Here is a 21,844-nt window from a genome sequence, read left to right as displayed (position 1 = left end):
GCCGTTGATGTTGGCGAGCGGGAAGGCTTGGGTTTACATCGAAGGATGGCTCAGGCATTGGAGTCGTCGTCATAGCTTCGTCAGAATCTGAAAAGGCAAACACGTCGCTGACGGCCAAGATTTCTTCGATGTACGCAATCGTCGTGCCCCTGCTCAGGTGTCTGTATTCTTGGCTGAAATTTGTTAGCATCACGCTTCCTTTTCCTTCATACAGTCGAGCAATGCCTCTTGCGACACAAATGTCACGGTCTAGCAGAAAACGCTGATCGCTCTCAATGACACCTTCGATGTCTTGAGCCTTTACGGTGTCAACGGGAATTATTACGCTGGATCTAGGCGGAATGGTGACTTGATCCTCGAGCACGTTCAGGGCATGTTGACATGGGTTCGTATCCGGCGGTGTTGCTTAGTCCGACGATAGAGCTATCGACTTAGTTCTTAGGTCAACGACGGCGTCGTGATGGTTTAAGAAGTCTATGCCATGTATGGAATCACTGGAGCAATGTTGCAAGATTATGAAGCTCGCAGGATAAGTGCAATTATTGATGGTGACTCCTGCTGTGCAGATTCCAGACAGGGTTATTAAATGGCCTCCAGCGGTCCGGATTTCGGGGCCTTCCCAAGCAGTCCTAACTTTCTTCAACTTCGTGGCGAACGGCCCACTGATGACGGAATAGTCGGTTGCAGTATCGACGAGAGCGGTGACGTGGCCATCGATTAGAACGTCGAGGTCGCTAGTTCATCGCCTTGCGTTGCGGTTAGGTCGCGGCGTCGGATCACGCCTACGTCTGTTTGTCCTGCTATTTCCACACTGCGTTGTCAGGTCTTTCTCGGGCCTCAAAGTTTCGACGTCAGGGCTCCGTTCGAATGGCGGCGTGTTCTTTAAATTTCGTCGCGGCATCGGTGCGGCAACGGAGAATCTTCGGTGCTTCATTGTACAGCAACCTAAGCTCTATCGATTGCTGCCCTTAGTTTTCCAGATACAGGCTAGGTGACCGACCCCAGGTTGGGCCAGTGTATGGTCGGCCTTGGGGAGTGACGTAGCGACGTGGCGACAGTGATCGGGAAGGTTCTGAGGGTGTCTACTGCACTCCTGCGAAGTAGGCGGCGATGTCGCGTGGTCGTTCACACCGCTGTGGATGCGGCACGTCGATGGCGAACCCACACAGTCCCATCTGTCAGTACTGGCAGCAACGGTAGGTGTGGCCAGCTTCTCCGCAATGGTAGGAGAGCGGGCGGTGGTCGGGGGCGCGTCAAACGTCGGCCTTCCTAGGGATGTAGCGCTGGCCAACAGGCGGGTGGTATGGTGTCGGTGGTGGTGGCGGCATCTGGTGACACAACTGCGGCGGTGCAGCTTCTTGTCATGGGCACGGAGAAGGAGCGTGACAGCGGGTTGCAACAGCGTAGCTCATAGCTTGCGACTGCGGCGGTGCTGGCTGAGGAACACCCAGTGACCGTTGGATTTCCCAGCGTACAACGTCAGCAATCAACGTTACTTCAGGCTGTGGAAAAGGTGCGAGCTTTCGCAGTTCCTCTCGCACAATGGCTCAGATCGTTTCGCGCAAGTCGTTGGAGCCGAGGGCATGAACAGCTGCACTGTCTTGAAATGAGCGGCGATTGTACTGCCTGGTGCACATCTCGAGCGTCTTCGCGATGGTTGTTGCCTCCGTGAGGAATTTCTGAATGGTCTTCCTGAAAGGAATTCCTGAATTGTCTTCCCGAGAGGAATTCCTGAGCGGCCGTACGCTTCGAGCCAGCTTTCCGGGTCCTCAAATGATAATCCGCAGAACGTTGGCAGCTCCCTGTGTTGTAGCACCACTGTCGCGGGCGGTGGCACAGGGGCTGTCATCATTGCCACCGTCGTGGTCATGGCTTTTGTCTTCCAGGTCTTATCGGGTAGAAGCCCGTACTCTGGTGTTAGACCTCATTAACTGCGGCTGGCTTGTTGGTAGTGGTTGGCCTCGATGTCTTCTTTGTGACTTGGACTGGGTTCACGGCTTGACGGGGGCGTCCAGAGCATGAAGGAACAGCACCTCCACCAGCTGTCACGGGTTCATGACGGTGACGAAGGCAGCAGTTGGTGTGTTCAAGATGAAACTCTTTATTTGGCCGAACTTGTGGCCGGGAAGTGAAAACTGAAACTACAGCAATACACACTGTACACTGATAGCAGCAAACAGGGCGTCGGCCATCGATAAACTGAACCGCGGCAAGGCGCGCCGGCATTTTCTGCATACGGCATTGAACATTCGAGCCTTGTTGCTGGTGACCGCGTTTGTTCCAGAATAATCTCAGCTGTTCGCATTTGTGCGCTCAAGCCTATCAGAAGATTCTAGCATAATCTGGAAGATTCCCAGACATCAGGGCGTGACTCGCGCAAGGCAGCGGCCGCACGTGCGGCGGACTTGTTAGATAAAAATAATAAAAGAAGCATGCGTGGCAGTATTGTCTAAAAAAACACCCTGTATATATGAGGCTGTATGTGCTCTAAATGCGATTACCCACATATATCGAACTCTCAAAAATACAGGAATTAGTTCGATATATAGTATAATACCCCTGTCACACGGCAAATCTAACGTCATATACAACGAATGACATTAGGTGAACTTAATGTCATTTTACCTGCCTGCTGTCACACGACGAAAACAAATATCATTTTAAAATGATGACCATGACCTTCGCCTTCGTGAGCCGTGACTCTGGGAGAAATAAAATCTATTAAAACTTGCATCTAACATGCGTGTATCCTCGAAAATAATTTTCTATCACTAAAAAGATGCTCCAAGAATATAAACGCAGCCATTTTACACAACTCGGCACAGCTGCACAACACAAACGAAGTCAAGCCAAGAACCAAGCGAAAATCAACATGGCCTACGATATGACCGGGCATGGGTACAGTGAACTGAAGCGTAGGAGCACGACTGACACTCCGGTTGCAGAAATGAGAAGGCGGCAGCTAATTTGTGTAGTCACCACCTTGATCACCAAAACACGTGCAATTGGACGATCAACACCCGCAATACAGGCAACAACAAGAGAGCACAAATGAAACATGGCCAGCGTCCAGCCACTGTAGTTGAGAGTAGCTTTTGTTTAGAAACTTTCACGCGTGTTGTTACGTCATGAAACCAGCAATAAGTTAATCTAGTAAAGAAAAAGATAGTTACAAATTACAAAAGTTACCTATACATAAGTCAATACTCATCTCCCTAAATGATCCCTGGCATTGCGACTACACATTTGGTCTGAAATCGAATGCGAATGTGTTTTGGGAACTCATTCGACAGGAAATGTCGTTTTCATCGAATGGCATTAGTTTCCCCGTGTGACAGCAAATAAATGGCATTACAAACGAATGACATTAGCTGTAAATGACATTAGATTTTGCCGTGTAACAGGGGTATAATTTAATATCAAATCTTTAAAGAAGTTTCTGCATTCTACATGCAAATTTCTGTGTGCAATTTGTTTCATAGCACTGCTTCACGATGTTGGAAAGGTGGCTTCACGGCAATATGTGGCGGAATTTTTTTTTTTTTTTAGTTTTCATTTTTCAGTTGTTTGTAGTTAGGGATGCAGATTATATGCAGGGGCGGCTTATACGCGACAAAGTATGGTATCGATATAAACAGCACCTGAACATCTCTATACGCAGCTGTGCATATTCGTAGTGCACCGGAAGCCTATAGTCCGCCTTGACCCTATTGTCGTCTTTGTTCTTTAATATCGTACTGAGCATGCTTTTTGGGGTGCTGTATGCAACGGCAACGTCGGACTTCTTTTCGCCACGTTCAACTGTGTTTATTATCGCCAACTTTGCATTGAACTGTTCCATTTAATGGCAACCATCGTCTTTACAAAGGGAGCCAAGAATCGTAGAGATGTGAACGAATGCACAGGGCGGGCCGAGCGACAACGAGGAATCAAGAAGAAAGCATGTGATGGCAAGCTGCAGTAGTTCCTACTCCCTCCAAGCAGCACCGCTTGCTCTCCAAATGCATACCGCAAAGTACCTTTCTGTCAGGAAAAGCCAACCTTATGTGTGGGAAAGCCAACTTCTTGGGGCGTTCTGCGCTGCCTGATGTTTGATGTATCAAGTGTTCTGACTATTTTTGTTTGATGTAGCTTATATTATCCTTTCTATTGACATTAAAGCATTGTGTTGTTAAAAATAGTCCGATATAAATGATAATTCGATTTACCCTAATTCGATATAGTCGGCTTTGACTATACCACGAAATGGGCGTACTCTTCTTTTCAGTGCCTTCCCTTCTTTTATGATTAATCTTTGCCAACTAGCTCAACTTCCTGAAGTTCTAAGCTTCACTACACATCTCCTTCACTTCCAAAAGCTTTGTATCACATAAACCTCAATACGTGAACTGCATCGATCCGTTAATACAGATGTACTGCTACTACTACTACTTGCAATATGGCAACACAGCAACATGCAAAATTCTCCAAGCTTACTGCTGACCAAAATAAATTTAGGAAAATTAAAAAGCTGTCGAAAATGCACCTATCCACTAAGAAATCTGTGTGGTTGACTATGAACCAAATTATTATTTAGAAGTTTTGTGCTGTGATAGTTATAGAGCAAGGGAGTAAGAGCGCAAACACCCACCCACAAAGGAGACTACACGGACACACAATGCACAGCGCTTGTGCGTGTGCATGTGTGTTGTCTCTCTTGTGGGTGTGTGTCTAGCGCTCTTACTCCCTTGCTCTTCAATGAACCAACTAGCCCAAAAAGACGTTCTGTGCTGTGGTTATTATGCTAAGCTTGTATGCACTCACTGGCATCATTTTGAGAGTGTACTTCGTGCTATATAGGATGGTGGTATCGTGTCCTATGAGATAAGGTTGACTATAATGGGAGCATGGTTAAAAGCACACTTTGGACAGCCCACATTTCAATGCTCACCTGTTGCTTGCAAGGGCACTGGAGCAGGGCGCTTTCAAGAAAGCTGCATCGTGGACTGGGCTGCACACAAGAAAACGAGAAAACAATACTTACACACTTGCATTTGCAACTCTTTTGATTATTTTCACATAGTAGAAGTAGCAAGTTTACTGCCACAATATCAAAAGGTTGACAACAACATAGGGTCGCTATGGAGGGAAAAAGACTGACATGCTGAATATTGACATGCTGAAGGTTAGATTAAACTAGCCACCTCTTTGGCTCATCCCTGTAAGTAACCTTTAGCTTTTGTGATGTATGGTGCCAACAATGCTGTTGGTGTCGGCAGTAGAAACACCAACAGCCAACAGCATCATCAGCACCATGCATCACAATATCAAGGTGGTGTCTCTGCCACCTTTCTTAGCATACCTACCCAATGATTCTCGACTGACCATCTCCTTAATTCAAGCCACTGTCCAGGAAAAGGTAACACACAAAGGACTGCAGCCTATCTGTCCCCTCATGTCATGTTGTCGTAGTCCTATCACTCCACCTACACCAGAAATGTTTCACAGCTACTGCGATCCAGTGCAGTGCAGGATGCAGAGCCACAAGCCCGTCTGCTTTTAAAGCTTTGGAGTTTTTGCTATTGCTGGCACTGCCTCAATGATCTCACTCATTTTCTGACTACTACCACGACAACTAGCCCTCAATTTGCTGCTCATAACAGCAGACCATACAGCAACAACTTTGAATCAACTTGATACTCCAGCCTTTCACATTCATACACGATGACCATTTCTAGTCACCTCTGCCTCGCCACTATTCATCACCACCTCCTCTGGATGCTCGTTGCCAAAAAACTGAACAATGCAACTCCTGGAGATGACGTTGCATTGGTCCTGTGACCCGACAACAACCTCTTAACACTGCCTACAGACCACAACCTTCCTTACGTTGAAGTGTATGGCATAGCAGTAAAACTAAAAGTTGGGCAAGTTCGTTCACATTCGTCGCAAAATTCCAGCGCGCACAAAAGACAAGGACACAATGTAGGGGACAAATGAGCGCCTACTCCGTCGTTTGTCCCCTACACTGTGTCCCAGTCTTTTGTGTGCACTGAAATTTCACGATGTGTATGGCATGCCTATTACTGCCCTTGCAGACACCAGTGCACATATGCCCACATGAGCTCTGATCTCTGTTCACAGCTAAGCAATGCCGTAGCCCCTCTCGAGTCTCCCTTCATATGTGACACAGACATCTGGCCGTGCTGACAATGTGTACCCCATGTGTGAGCATCACCTACTGCCACACTTCCACAGTGCTGTCCATAGTATTCTCACAAAGTGGGTATATGGCATAATCCTACGACTCGATTTCTTGTCTGAACACCCCACTGTACCTGACTGCTTGGCTGGTGCCATAAAAACTCGCTAGCCCATCTCAGCCGACATACCGTACACAGTCCAGAGCCATCTCTCCCGTGCAGAGTTGGCTAGTCTGCCACCCCAAAAACTAAAACTGGCCTATATCACCGCTGAACCCTTGAAGACGGCTCAGGCACTCCTTAGCCATCTTCAAGGGTCTGCGGTCTTCCCCTGTTGCCATAGCTAAAGAAAAAAGAGAGAGACTACAGTAGGCAATTTTCTTTAGATTACTGACACTTAAACAAGGTAGCCAAGATTCTATTAGCAGATCACCGTAGACAACTTGTACAATGAGAAGACAACCTTTGTTATGCCTCTAACAGTTCAGGGTTAGGCCATCTGGCTGTACAATCAGCCCAACTTGTACAAATAAATCACGGAAATGCTTTTGCACAGCTTTGAAGAGTTATCTACTTCTGCTACCTGTAAGACATCATACCATTCTTTTTACAGATAGTTGAATTATAGTCCGGCATATAACTTTGCCATCACCAAAGAACATCAGAAACTGGGCATTTAAGACCCGTGTAACCAGCAGACTATGAACTAGCATAACCCCATGACAAGCGTAATAAAGCAAGCTCAGAGGCTGGCCAAACAAAATCGCAGTACTAATGACGAAATTTTACTTGTATTTTCAATACAACACTAACTTGTTTTGCAAGTTCTACCAAAGAGTTGCACATGACATGGTCAGCGCAAGAACCAGAAAAAGATATCCGAATAACAGAAAAAGATATCCAAACAAAAGAACTGCCATAAGGATGTGAGCCACTATTAACAGTCATTTTCTTTTGTATGCCTATTTAATGTGTGCATTTAAAAATGCTGTCTCGTGACTACCTGTTACATAAAACATGCGGCCACAGTCGGCACGAAATGTCTTCAAGGGAGAATTACGCATACTGCAACTCGTGCACATCGTCCCATTTGTAGCAACCTCATCAAAATGAAAACTGCTAAAATAAAATAGTACAGTAGCACCAACACTACAACAACCAGACAGAAGCTTTCTTCCGTTGTACTACACCTTTGTTACAAGTCCAGCTTGAATTTTGCACAAGTCAGTCTAGCAATGTTGCATTGTGGATACAGGCAGGAAGATGTGCTTACACAGAAAAGTGTTGACATGTATGGGCTGACACAAGGGGGAACCGAAGAGTAACCGGAATAGCGCTGGCCGGAGCTTCCATAGTATGCATTTCTCCCGCTAGACTAGCGTCTCAAAACCCCTTTCGAGTTCATTGCATCCGGCAGCTTCTCCAAGGAAGGTTTTCTCTGGTTACAGCGATTCCTTTTCCATAAAATCGATTTTCTGCGCTCATCCTTTTTTGTGACAACCGATCTAAGTGGACAGCGTGTGGGTGTGAAATTTTGTTTAGGGGTAATAAGAACAGAGTATTGTCTCTTCAAAAGTAATAACCGTGAAAAGAAATTCTGGGTTACTTTGGAGCTGTTCTTCCAAAGCCCAGCATGCTTCCGCTCGATGATCTTTCTGCTTATCTCTGAAAATTCTGGGCACAAATTTCTCAGAAACCCTTCTCACTCCCAAATCTTCTGTTAATATTCACTGAGCCGAGCTCCAAGGTATACCAGATAACTTCTCCCACTCTTCAATGGTCTGTTGTTGATATTTAAAAACAATGCATAAACTGTTTTGACATTCTTGTCCCTTCATGAAGTTGATAGATGTACAGAATGAAATTTGTCATGAATCAAAATTTCTCCCTTTCTTCCCCTGATACCTTGAGTATTTCGCAGTATAGTGTCCTTCTAAGCAGTGTTTGACATCTCCACATTTCTGAGGCATCTTTCCGGAGAAAGAAACAAAACTTCACAGCCTTGCGCTGTTCACTTGAATCGGCCATCAAAGAAAAGAGGAGTGCACAAAACCAAAAGAAATCACTGTAGCCGGAAAAAACTTTCCTGGGAGAAGCCAGTGGATGCAATGAACTTGAAACGAGACACTCGCAGAGCAGAAGAAATGCATACTACGGTTGCCCCGCCCTGTGCACTGCTATTCCAGTTACTAAACAAGGTGCTGCGCAAAGGAAACATGGACAAGGAAGTGAACGAGGACGGGCGCAGACTTGTGACTGAATTTTATTGAAAACAAAACGCATATTTATACGACACAAACCGCAAATTCATCTATGCGCATGCGAGGAACCTGCTTTCATTATCGTACAATGTTATGGAGGTATCACTGATGCAAATGTCTCTTTTTTTTCTTGATGAAGAAAGCCGTCCTTGTTCACTTCCTTGTCCGTGTTTCCTTTGCGCAGCACCTTGTTTAATGACATACGACCAACTCGTCCAGCAACATGCATTATTCCAGTTACTTTTGGGTGCCCCTCTTACTATCTCTTCCATGCATTCATCTGTAGCAACAAACCAGTAGCATTTGTGCACCCCTTCAAAACTGTATAAATGTATCCAAAGCTCACACACCACCTTGGCTTCGTACTCCTGGCCAGTTACGTTTGAGGATCATCAATTACATTGAGCATCATCTGTCATGCCATGAAAACTAGCCTTGCACTGTGTGATGGGCTTGAAAGTTGACATATTAGAGCTCGAGCAGGACAAGATGATTTTTCGCTCACAACCAATGATGCCATCACCAACGCCAACGCCGGAATTTCTGCGAAACGAGCTCTTTAACGCTACCGCCTTAAAATGACAGCTGAATATGTGCTTCACACCGACACATACACAATAAGACAAAAGAATTAAGCTGCTGTATTGGTTCCCCAATAGCACCTGCACTTAGCAACCTACTATTAGCTATTAGGGCCAGAATGTTTTCTTACTGGTAGCATTTTTAAAGATGTTTCTATCTCATCTGACTATCCCGACACTGGCAGGGGTGGAACAGGTCTTTTGGAGCAGCTCAGGGATCTGGAATACTGCTGTTTTCGAGCAGCTTTGGAGCGGTAAATGGGGAGTTTTGGAGTAGCTTTGGAACACAAAAAGGTGTGTTTTGGAACACTGCAAGTTAGTTTTGGAGCAGATTTCTGGGGTCAAACGTCATTATTAATTGCAATTTTTTATTCCTGGGAAACACAAAAAAATCCATTGTCTTTACTCAACATTTAACACTAATGAACTGAGCAGACTTACCACAAATTATTATGTGTGTGGGTGTTCCCATCATTAAAACATTACAGCGGACAGAGGAATAACTCACACAAAACAAGAGATAAGCGACGCTTTGGACAGCTGCACTTCACTAGACCTCAGGCGAATGAAAAGCGTTCATGTTGATAAAACACCGCAGCTGACATGAACAACCGAAGACTAGAAATAAGCTAATAAAAGTTACCTTAATTCTAAACCCAATGAGACTCTATAAAAAATAAGTTAACAAATTAAAAAACCTCATGCTCACGTCATTAAAGCACCACAGCCGACATGAGAACCGAGAGAAAAATATAGATAAGCAATGCACTGCATAGCTAAACGTGACTACACTTCAGACAATTTTCTTTCCATGCTCACATTTACAAAACACAACTGCTGACATATACAATTGAGAAGACAAGAGAACTGATATGTTCACTTTGACTGCGATAGCAATTATATGGCCACTCTCTGCGGGTTTTTGCCGTCGCCATCATGCTCCATATAAAGTCCAAATTGATGACGTCGTCCCGCGCAACGTATGTTTCACACGCGAGTAAATGCACGCAATCGCTGGGGACGAATGCGGCTGAAGCATAGATGAAACCAGCCGGCCAACTCCGTCGTACGAAAGGTGCATGCGATAACATCTCCCCGCATGCAAGGCCTGCAGTCGATCGCTCAAGCAGAGAGGAAACGCCCCAGCCGTCTTTCGTTGGCCGAAGAAGCGTCGGGAGGGGGGGGGGTTGCTGCGTCGCTGGAGCAGCAAGTGCGAACTTTGACCATAAGGGCGCGGTCAATGGCGCGCGCGCTATCTCGGCAGACATAAGCAAACAGCCCGCTTACTTCGCGTTGAGATGACAGACAGCACGAAAACCGCTTCGCTCCCTGGAACAGTCGTATTCCCTCACAACAGCGTTTTTAGATGCGAAGCAGCTTATGGCGGCGGCTTTGCGTCCCTCCCTCGTTCCTTACCGCGGCGTCCACCCCCCACTTCGCATGCGCGTCCCCTCTCCCTCTCTGTCCTCTCCTACGCTCCTCCCCTCTCTCTCCTCTAGGAATCCTCTACTCTACGGAGCGGCGCGAGCGTCCCCTCTCTCCTATCCTACGCTCCCCCCTCTCTATCTAGGAATCCTCTACTCTACGGAGCGGCGCGCACGACAGGTGGTGCGACACCTGCATACTCCGCTGGGGGCGCCACGGTAGTTCCGCGGTATAAAATGACGCAGCGCGCGCCTTATTCTCTCCTGCGCAACGCCGCGATGAGCGCCAGCGTCAACGCCGCCGCCGGTGTCAGCGCTAGCGCCAGCACAAGCGCAAGCGTCAGCGCCAGTATCAACGCCAGCACTGACACTGGCTCCCCGCTGCTTCGCATCCACACATGGTTCCCTTTAGCGGGAGATGGTAATTTTTTAGCGTTACGCGAGATCGGATCCAAAGAGTTAGCTGCTAGCCCTTCGTATAACATCACAATTTGTTGCTATTACATTCATTGCTTTGCCCTTGCGATTGTTTCGCACCGCTACCAACGTTACGGAGATCGCGTCAGATGGTAATGACGACAGGAGCTCGCTTGGGCGCGCCACGTCGCAGATGACAGCGACACACGAAGGCACGAAGGACTGCTTGGGGGCAGTTTAGGAGCAGCAGAAGCGGATTGGCGGAGCGTGGCGCAAATGGCGCAGCACTTCCACCCCTGCGACAACTGTAACGTTGCTGTTGAAGTGGAAAGTGATTATGTGCTTGCGCAGAAACCGAGTTACTACCATCAAGACAATGCGAATTTCTTTAGGAGAACACGTGGCATGCGTTAACCACGTAAATTATATGGTTATATTGAACACTCTAAAACGAGCGGCATAGTGCATGCAATGTATTCGTTACGACTGCCTTAACTGTATGAATGTGCTTCTTTATGACGGACAATTCTAAGCATTTATGAATTCTAGATTGCTTATTTGCCGAACAACCACCAATGAAAATATTAACAAGCCCACGTTGTTGCAAAAGCGCGTGGTTCGTGTAATGTGCGAAGGGATTTGCCGCACGCTTAGTGCCACCAAGCGCGCCGAAAGCTACGCAGGCAGGGACAAGGCGGCAAGAAGATGCATCCCTTCGTCAGCGCGCGTCGTGACCTGGAGCACCTTTTTTTCATTCCTTATTCGAACGCGCGGCTTAGTTGCAATGTGTTCGCGAGCGAGCGCGCGGGCACGTGGCAGCATCCCGCGGCAGCCACGGTAACTATGCAGCTCACGATGCTCAAATCAGCCAACGGCCGTGGACTTTGGGCAAATGGCGCAGTCATTTGGGTATATGGCATCATTTGTAGAGAGAAGAGAGGGAGCGATTTCTAGCTGGCTTTGAGAATTAACTGCAAATACCAGGCTGCGTGCTGCGCCATAATGTTTGGCTCACGTGTTCTCAGGAGCCTCGATCACCGATTGGAAGCGTTTTCTGCGGGGATACCTGGACGAGTTGTAGCAGCTGCCGAGAGCGGACGTAATGACTGAATCAGCAGCAGAGAGGCAGAAAGTACACAAGCGGATGATTTGGATTTCTTGCGGCTATGAACTGCTTCATCATAGCAGTAATTAACGCGTTCGAAACATCCACCCCGTACAGTCCTCTTCTCATTGGCGCCGGAGACCCCAGGCTATCAAACGACTGTTCTCCCTTCTTCCTAAGCTGGCCGAGGCTCGAAATTTAAGCCCTGGCCACGGTGTTAGAATAATTTACACCGTGGCCCTGGCTTTCTCGTCCAGCCCGTCACACTAAAATATTTCCTTACACGAGAAGTCGGGGGGGGGGGGGGGGCGTTATACACTCTCTCTATGGGAGTTATACACAACCCCCGTTTTTTCTGAGGGTACCTCTTTAATTTGTAACATCTTTTTCCTTGCAACGGAAAAATTTTGTTCATATAGCCGCAAGAAAGTGGGCACGGTACCTGTGCTCGTACATATACGATTGTTGAGTGTTATAACCGTAAATTCCTTCTTTTAATAATCCCTGACGTTTTACGCGCAAAACCACTATATGATTATGAGGCACGCAGTAGTGGAGGGCTCCGAAAAATGGGACCACCTGGGGTTCCTTAACGTGCATCTAAATAAGTACACTGACCTCTAGCATTTTGCCTCCATCGAAATGCGACCGCCGCGGTCGGGATCAAAGCCGCCACTTTCGGGTAAACCGCCAAGAACAGCGTAACCACAGCACCATCGCGGTGGCCCAATGCACTAAGTTCAAGTACACAACATTATTCTCATGCAGGGGCGTAGCCAAGGGGGGGGTTGGGGGGGTTCAAACCCCCCCCGAAATTTTTCAGTTTTGCTTGCGTATATATACACGCACACATACAAACGCACGCACGAACATACATAAAGTATGGTTGAACCCCCCCCCCGAAAAAAATTTCTGGCTACGCCCCTGTTCTCATGCTTTTTATATGTTCACAAGTATGGCTTTATCTCTACTATAAAGTGAAGTACTAATTATTCACAATGAGTGTCCGTGTCACAAACATTGACCTAGCCTTACGCAACCACACGTACAAATAAAACACATGAAAGATAACTTAGACAATTAAAAGAGCGGAAATTGGCACATTCACAACCACGCAAACGTCCACAGACCAACACATCCACCTCACACATCCAGTGTGTGGGTGTGTGCGCGGTTGCGAGTGTGCCGCTCATTTCTCTGTTGCCAACTAGCCCAACAGCAAGTTCTTCGGGAATACAGACCCCTAACTTAAATTCCTGGGGAAACTCCCGGTCGCGGTGTCAACCCACATCAAACTGACTCACATTCGATAAAACAGCATCTCAGTTGAAAAAACACGATGAACGTTCAGTTGCACACACGCGCGCTGTTGCCTACAGAATCCAAACTCCGTGGCGAGACGCGCACCGAGAGTTGTTTGTCGGTGAAACTAGCCAGCGCCAAAGCTTCACCAGGTGCGCCCACCGCGCATATCGGAAGTGCATGCGCCGTCAAGCGCGAGCTGACGCGAACCGTCTTCCCCGCGCTTCTTCTACGTACGCAGAGGCGCGCAAAAGAGCGCCCCGTACGAACCGAAGATGGCGTGCTGTGCACCCTGCATGCTGTGGCCTTCTTACCTGCGTCCGCCGCAGCCGCTCCTCCCAGCGGGCGATGCGCTGCCGCACCGAAGGTACCACCACCGCAGCTGCATCCATCAGCTGTTGGAGCGCGTGCCCCAACACACGACGGCGTTGCCACGGCAACTGACCCTACGGGCCGCGCCACCGCTGCGGCCGGTTTCCGCTTGGCGGCACATTCGAGCTTTTCCGATACCATCATGACCCGAGTACACAAACAAAGCTTTGCTATCTAGCAATGACGGAATTGATGACGCGCGTACTTTTCTAAGAGCGAAGCTGTTTTAGCTATAGGTAACTTGCGCTCCGGCGTGCAGAACTCCTCAGGTGGGCATGCGCCACAGGAATTGGGCAAGCCCCGCTACCGAGTACCGCACGTGCGAGCGTTAAACAAAAACTCTGCTCGGAGAAGTGCAGCACGTGAAACACGTGAAAGAGAGAGAGAGAAAGAAATAGAAAGAAAGAGAAACTAGACAGAGAGAAATAAACGGAATAAACATAAAAGAGAAAGAGATAGAAGAGAGCGCAAGACGGAAAGAGAAAGGCAGAGAGAAACAACGATAAACAAAGAGAGAGAAAGAGAAGGATATATATATATATATATATATATATATATATATATATATATATATATATATATATATATATATAATGAATAAAAAAGAAGACGCACGTCGAAAAACAGAATGCTGTCTTCTTTTTTATTCATAACATTTACCGGCGTCCAAGCAGTTATTCCCTGCAATTATATATAGGATTTGGCGATTATAGCTGGGTGATTCCACGTAAGATCGAACAATCGATGGCTGGTCGACCTCTCAAATTTATTTCAAAATTTTATATATTATTGCCTGATGAGTGGAAAGAAGAGATCCGCAATTTGTTTTGCCGCCAAAAATTTTTTCGAAGCACAGGAAATCAATAATGACGAAGAGGTGGAGTGGAGCGCTCATCCGTTCTGCTGTCTTGGCCAAATTTCGTTATGAATTGCACAAAATATATTAAAGTTAGGTGGCTGAAATTTCGTTAACTAAATATATGCATGTTTTTGCTTCTGCTCAGGTATTTTTAGTTTTGATGTGTAGTGTAGATGTTTTTATAAAAAAGTCACAGTTTCGCCGCAACGGCGAAGCAATGATTGCGATAGCAATAAATTGTAATGTAACGCGAAGAACGGAAAGCAGCTCGAAATTGCCAGCGCGTCGCTCGAGCCCAAAGGACGCACGAAAAGAACGCACACAGGACGAGCGCGAACTAATGCGTCACAGCTCGACACTTGAAGCGCACTGCTCAAACATAAAGCAGGACGCACGAAACAAACGAACAGGTACGCACAAGACGAGCGCGAACTAATTGTCACAGTTGTTAATTATTTCTGTTCGAACAGCGCGCTCCTTTCGCAAACGCGGCCGCTGCAGCGAGCGAAGCGAAGCACCCCACCGGCCGCCCCTTCTTTCCTTGAGATAAGCGCACGAAAGCGACGACGCCCTGTAGAGCGAACAGCAACGGCGTTCGCAGGGGCGGGGTGCAACACGCGGGCACGCGTGTTGCGCCCACCTTTTTAGGTACCTGCTGACCTTTTAATAAAAAGAAATTCAATCCTGCCTGCATTTTATACACTTGCTGGGCAAGAAGTCAGAATTGCCCATCCTTGCCTAAGGGTCTCATTGGAGGGGCCGTAACTATTAGTGCAACGACATTATGCAACATGTTTTTAATGATTCTGAAAGCCGATGTGGAGGAGAATAAGTGGACAAAGTTTAAGAAATTTAAAAAATGGGTTTTTTTTTAATTGTCGTCAGAAGTTTTCATTGTTCGGTGTTTTCTTGAACTTAGCCCGATGATATCTCTTTCCCGAAAAGTTATATAAATACAAGATTTGGCAGTTTCGTAGATAAACATGCGAAGAACGTAATGCGGAATTTTTGTCGCTCTGCTACAAGGCTTTTTTGAGATAAAGACCTTCAAAGTAAAGAAAATTTTGCCGATTGGTCCATTTTTGAGGTTTTTTATAAAAACATCTACACTACACATAAAAACTAAAAATAGCTGAGCAGAAGCAAAAGCATGCATATATTTAGGTAAATAAATTTCAGCTACCTAACTTTAATATATTCTGTGCAATTCATAACGAAAGTTGGCCAGAACAGCAGAGCGGATGAGCGCTCCACTCCACCTCTTCGTCATTATTGATTTCCTGTGGTTCGAAAAAATTTTTGGTGGCAAAACAAATTGCGGATCTCTTCTTTCCACTCATCAGGCAATAATATATAAAATTTTGAAATAAATTTGAGAGGTCGACCAGCCATCGTTTGTTCGATCTTACGTGGAATCACCCTTATGCAACATGTTTTTAATGATTGTGAAAGCTGATGTGGAGGAGAATAAGTGGACAAAGTTGAAGAATAAAAAATGGGGTTTTTTTAATTGTCGTCAGAAGTTTGCATTGTCCGGTGTTTTCTTTAACTTAGCCCGATCATACCTCTTTACTGAAAAGTTATATTAAATATAAGATTTTGCAGTGTGGTAGATAAGCATGCGAAGAACGTAATGCGCAATTTTTGTCGCTCTGCTACAAGGATTTTTCGAGATAAAGACCTTCAAAGTAAAGAAAATAACGTTTCCTGGGCCAATTTTGAGTTTTTTTATAAAAACATCTACACTACATATCAAAACTAAAAATACCTGAGCAGAAGCAAAAACATGCATATATTTAGTTAAAAGAAATTTCAGCTACCTAGCTTTAATATATTTTGTGCAATTCATAACGAAATTTGGTCAAGACAGCAGAGCGGATGAGCGCTCCACTCCACCTCTTCGTCATTATTGATTTCCTGTGCTTCGAAAAAAATTTTGGCGGCAAAACAAATTGCGGATCTCTTCTTTCCACTCATCAGGCAATAATATATAAAATTTTGAAATAAATTTGAGAGGTCGACCAGCCATCGATTGTTCGATCTTACGTGGAATCACCCAGCTGTCTGGTCATGACATGAATAACGTGAAAATCCTGTCGCGTACGTCGTCAAGCTTTTTCCTCAAGACACGCGTGGCACATACCCGTTTACCACGGGCCGCGGTGTACGGGTATATGCGCCACAGCTGATTGAGAGTTCACATCTGCCCAGGAACGGCGAGAACAGACATTCGTAATTAAACTCGAGAGCCTTAAGAAAAACCGACATCGGCAGCGTTGACCCGACGAATGCAAAGATTAAAAATTACGATCCCAGCAGGAATCTAACCCAACCAATCTGGGTAGCAGCCAGGTATTTTTACCAGAGCCACGCCAGGCTTAGAAAGTACTTTGGAAAAAGACCCTGTTCAGGCGTAACGTCGGTGCAGCGTCAATTGCGGTGGTGCTGGTTATCTAATTTTACCACAAAGCAGTAAACATCACATATGTACTATCATACAGGCGTCATGTCGAGTTAACGTCAATTGTGGTTCCAGTGCTGGCTCCGCTTTTGTAGTAGTCTAGTCATTACATTTATATTCCTATGATTCACCAAGCTAAATTCAACCGTCGCTCGACCCCGGATGAAAACGTTAACAAAAGCTACGTATGATATTCACGTCATCGCACCGTAAAATGCACTTTGTTTCGATAATACAGACGTACGTGCTCTAACGTGAGTGCTGACGTTACGTCAGAGCATAAGTTGCCATATAGACTATTTTACGGACGGGTTTCGGTGCCGCCATGCTGGGCTGTTAACCTTGCCGTGTTTTATCTTGAACCACTGAGCGAACAGTGTTACAGCGGGCGTATACACACGGAAACTGGTGGGTTGGTGCAATCGGCGTTTCCCGACTTCAGCAGTTCCCGTCAGGGGATACAAAAATAAGAAAACATTCGTTTAACAGCCCATGATGGCGGCGCCCATATGCCTTACGTAATATAGTCTATAAACGCCAGTGTTGTCGACGTGCTTGGTAAGCCCACGATGTGCACACAACTACTACAACTACAAAAACACGTCGATCTACCTTGCAACGCTTGGCTCAAATACAAAAAAATGCAGCACAGAACTACTCGCTGACTGCTTCGGATGATACTGATTCCCACAAGGCGTGGGATTTGCCGAATTTTAATCAGAACAGCGGTCTCGCATATCACAGAGTACACTCAATGACGTGCTGCTTCTGAGATTGAGATCGTGCTCAATCCCTTGACACAAAGCATTGAGCCCGCTAAAAATAAATCGTAACTGACTTTTGAGAAAATAAATACTATGACTTTGAAGGGTATACTGGTTTGTGCAAGTTGGTAGGAATTCGTGGTACAGTTACTTCCGCTCCTCTGAAGAACGTGTTTTACCCCTGTCTCACTTTAAGAGGAGGCCAAGTAACTATATCACAAATCTAATGTTTTTTATGATTACCTTAGCTTCAAGTTTTTGCGTACAAAAAAAAAACCGTTACGAACCGTTACGGAACTTCTTTTTTTCGTTCCGGAACAGAAACAAAGCGGAACTTTTTGCGGTGGAACGAAACTAAAACCCTGGTTACGGCCCTGTGTCGAGCCCACATAGCCCTATGAATCACGACGCAAGCAGTTTCTCCGCTTTGTGGCAAGCAACCCAGACAGCATATGCTTAGAGCTGCATGCAGCTGCAACCTTTACATGCACGCGCGCGCTTCATTCAGAGCTGTAGCTAGACATTTGACATGAGCAGAAGTTTCTCTGCGGCACGACCTCAATATTTATCTGTTGCTTCTTATTGCACAATTTTTTTACGGGTGTCACACGGTGCACTTTCGGTCGCGATCGAGCCACGTAGGGATGAAAATTTTAGACGATTGACTCAGTGCTGCAGCTTCTACAAAGGGGCCAATCGCGATAGAAAAATATGGTCCCGATCGGGTTCGATCGCGATAGCAAATGCACCGTGTGCCAGCCGGCCGTATTACTTTACGCACTTGAATGAACACGCTGCAAGGTGTGGATTACCGTGGTCTAAGTGCCAATGTTATGTTTCAGTTAAAATACCAGCGTCCAGCCTTTACAGCTTCATTGATAAGCAGTATGACACTTCGCTGCTGCTGTTAGAAGGCGAATCAGTGTTTGAAGCTGGCCACGTTTTCGCCTGTAGCGTAAAAAATCATAGAGAAGAACAAGTGAGCCTGGCTATGAGCTCATTCTACAGACATAATCTGTAAGCAAGGAGCCCCATGGGCTGAGCCGTGTGGTCGGGAAAGCACATGAGGACGACTAAAATGGACACCGGAGAGGGGGGTGCAGATTGTGGAGGAAGTTACGTCGGCAAGACAGGTAACTTTCAGCAAAGACTCAAGCAGCACACGTATGATGTAAGAAAGAAGGTGTCACCATACGCGCTGCCCGAACACGCAGAAGCAGCTGGCCACGAAATAGACTGCGGTAAGGTAAAGATAACAGAAAGAAATGGACTTCTCGGCTTTACCTTGAATCGCTGACAATCCACGCAACGGCGCACACGCTTAATGCGCACCCTTTCCACAGCATATTTTAAAACATGCATAACCGGACTATTTGCGCATTCATTTTTCGTTGGGAACAAGGCTGCCGTGGTGGAGCCGGAACGTACATGCTATTATGTGAAAATTCCTGGTCGGTGTTCATTTTAACCCTATGAGCCAGAAATGCTAAAAGAAAGACAGCGGCATTTTACTCTAGCAAAGCAGGGTAGGGGTAAAAGTGAAAGCTGACGCCTCCTTCGCCTACGTAGCGCACTGTGGCAAGGAGCAGAAAAGTACCATGCCACCGATAACTATTACTGCACTTTTCCTGATTGTGTTTGTCTCTAGGTGTCCGCACACATGAAGTGAGAGCTAAACAACGCTGTTCAAAAGGGAAAACGCAACGAAATCGCGGTTAAAAACAACGCATTCAACCGTCAGCTTCCCTTCGCCAGAGCGAGGTGAGATCCCGTGATCCAACCATCCAACCCTGCACGTCACAGCGATTGCAGCGCCAGCGTCTCCAGTGGTGGGCCTCGCGCCCAATACCTGCTAGCTGACCAACAGGTTCTTGTTCGACCAGTGGGGAGCGTGTGCTCCTGTGACATCACCAGTGCACGCTGGTTACGTCACGACGGGCGCTGGGGATACCGGAAAGGCCGGGGAACCCGCGTTTTTTCGAAATGTCTAAGAAATATCGAAAGTGGTTTAGCGGCGCTTTAAAGCTGACATAAGAAGCTCGCAGTGCTGCCACGTAGTTTCACAGCGCTCATGCACTCGACCGTATTTATTATTTTTCGACACCGAAGGAATCCAAGACTCAGTCCAGTTAGGGAACGCATCCGCAAGTACGCCGCAACTAAAGACGTCACCGCCGTCTCGTTCGGGCAACTGAGGTAGCATTCAACTTTCTCTTGGGTTAAACGTGAGCTTGCTTTCAGTCGTTTTTTGTGTGGTCCAATGCACGATCCAGAGCAAAATAACTGCGAACACTTGTCCCCACCTCGGTGTTCCTTAAAGCGCGACCGAGCTAGCCTAATGGTGACAACGAGGAGGAGAAAGCGGACGCACCGAGGGCTTCGGTTCCGCCCGGGCCTCCCACTGGCGGATGCGGTGACGCACACAGCGGGGCTCCTCCATGCCGCCCATGGTGGTTGCTCACGGTGTGACAGCCTTCTGGCCAGCTGCGACACAAACTGTGGAACGAACCCACTACGTGGTGGCCGCATCCAGTATACTACACAAGGAGAGCAATTAACTTACGAAGGCGCTAGAAAATCAAGACTCCATCTAAGGACCCATAAAAGAAAGTCACCTGCATGATGATGGAGCACCGACAGAAATAGCAAAGCATAGACAAATTAAGGCTCGTAGTCTTATCGGCCCACTACGTTGCAGTAAACATTCGATCGTTAGTAGCAAGAAGGCAAGTTGGTGTGGATTCATCGTATAGCGTTTACACCAAAATACACACAACTGACGTGTTTATTCTTTTCGCCCGTATTTGTTTGCGCTGTTTTGCACTTTTTTAGACAGGGATAGGTCCGCCGAAAAACTTCGGAGCAAACAAAATTCAATCTTGAGCAGTTTAACACTTTAGTGACCGTGAAAAAATCGGTTGTTTTTTAGTAGTCCAGGAATTTTTTTTTCCTGCCACAGAAATTAACTGATGCCAAAGTGCAGGGTATCAAATGATAGAAGAATTGTCTTTTCCAACAGTAGTAACTATAAAACACAGATTTATTTTGAATATTATCAAAAAACTTATCAGAACAAAGAAAAATGTAGCAAGAAAAAAATTATAAAAAATATCAATGCGCTACTCTGCACAGGCTAAAGATATAAAAAAATTCGAAATACACATTTTGAATACAAGGCCCTAATAGAATAACCTTGCAAATATAAGCTCTGTAGGTACAAAAGTTACATATATACAACGACGTATAAAAGGCTGGCTTCCCAACGCCCGTCTTTAATTTTCAGTCTTTTTTAGCGAGAGTAGAATTGATCTTTTAATTTCTGTGCCTCGACCTCAACGAACGACAGTCTGGGGGTGACCGTACTGCGAAGCAAGTACAGCGACCGACTCCCGAAACGGGTCGGCCAGAAGCAGCAGCGCGGCGGCCCTCCGTTGTCGCCCGTCCTTAATGATGCTCTAATGGCGTCCACCGCAGGTAATCAGGCACCAGGTCAGCAGGTTTATTCTGTAGACCACAAAGAAGACGAACAAGCAAAGAAAAGGCTGCGTGAAGACGACGCTCAGACAAGGGCTTCTACAGAAGACAACGAAGAAATGGACCAGACAGCCTTCACTGTTGTCTCCTACAAAAAGAAAAGAGCCGCAGGTGTTCCTGTCATATTCAAGCCAACTCAAACTGACCGAAGCTTCTGGAAAGTCAACCCAAACCTCCTGGCTTCTGCAGTCGTGACAACAGCCCAAGAAAAGGTACTCAGCCATCGTCTCAACAAGGATGGCAGCCTCATGGTGACAATTTCTTCAGTTCCTGCAGCTAATCGCCTCCTCGCGGTGACAGACCTGGCGGGTATTGCTGTAGAAGCACGAGTTCCGTACTCCTACTCTGCCACGTACGGGAGGATACGGGACGTCCCTGTTGAGTACTCGGATGACGACCTCAAGGAGTATTTGAGCGAACAAGGGGTCATATCTGTTAAAAGGCAAGTTCATTCCAAACGAAGATGGTGCTGTAACAGGGACCCGAAGACGCTCGGTCATGCTAGCATTCTCTAACGACGCCCCTTTACGAAACCGAGTGTCATTTGGATTCTGCAGCTATCCTGTAACGGAATATATAGGA

General features: G+C 46.5%; 1 protein-coding gene across 1 annotated transcript in view; it reads right to left on the bottom strand.

Moving 5' to 3' along the window:
• Window positions 1–20,177, bottom strand: part of LOC119385367 (rootletin) — a 223,059-nt gene extending 202,882 nt beyond the window's left edge. Inside the window, exons 1-2 of the mRNA XM_049413967.1 lie at window positions 20,100–20,177; window positions 13,587–13,667 (exon numbers count right to left, since the gene is read on the bottom strand). Coding sequence (XP_049269924.1) covers window positions 13,587–13,667; window positions 20,100–20,177 — 159 coding nt within the window. The remainder of the gene's footprint in view (window positions 1–13,586; window positions 13,668–20,099) is intronic.
• Between the last annotated feature and the right edge of the window lie 1,667 nt (window positions 20,178–21,844).

This window comes from Rhipicephalus sanguineus, chromosome 3 (genome assembly GCF_013339695.2).
Source record: "Rhipicephalus sanguineus isolate Rsan-2018 chromosome 3, BIME_Rsan_1.4, whole genome shotgun sequence".
Classification (NCBI taxonomy): domain Eukaryota; kingdom Metazoa; phylum Arthropoda; class Arachnida; order Ixodida; family Ixodidae; genus Rhipicephalus; species Rhipicephalus sanguineus.
Note: the sequence above shows the minus strand (reverse complement) of the source record. Positions and strands in the feature narration are given on the sequence as shown.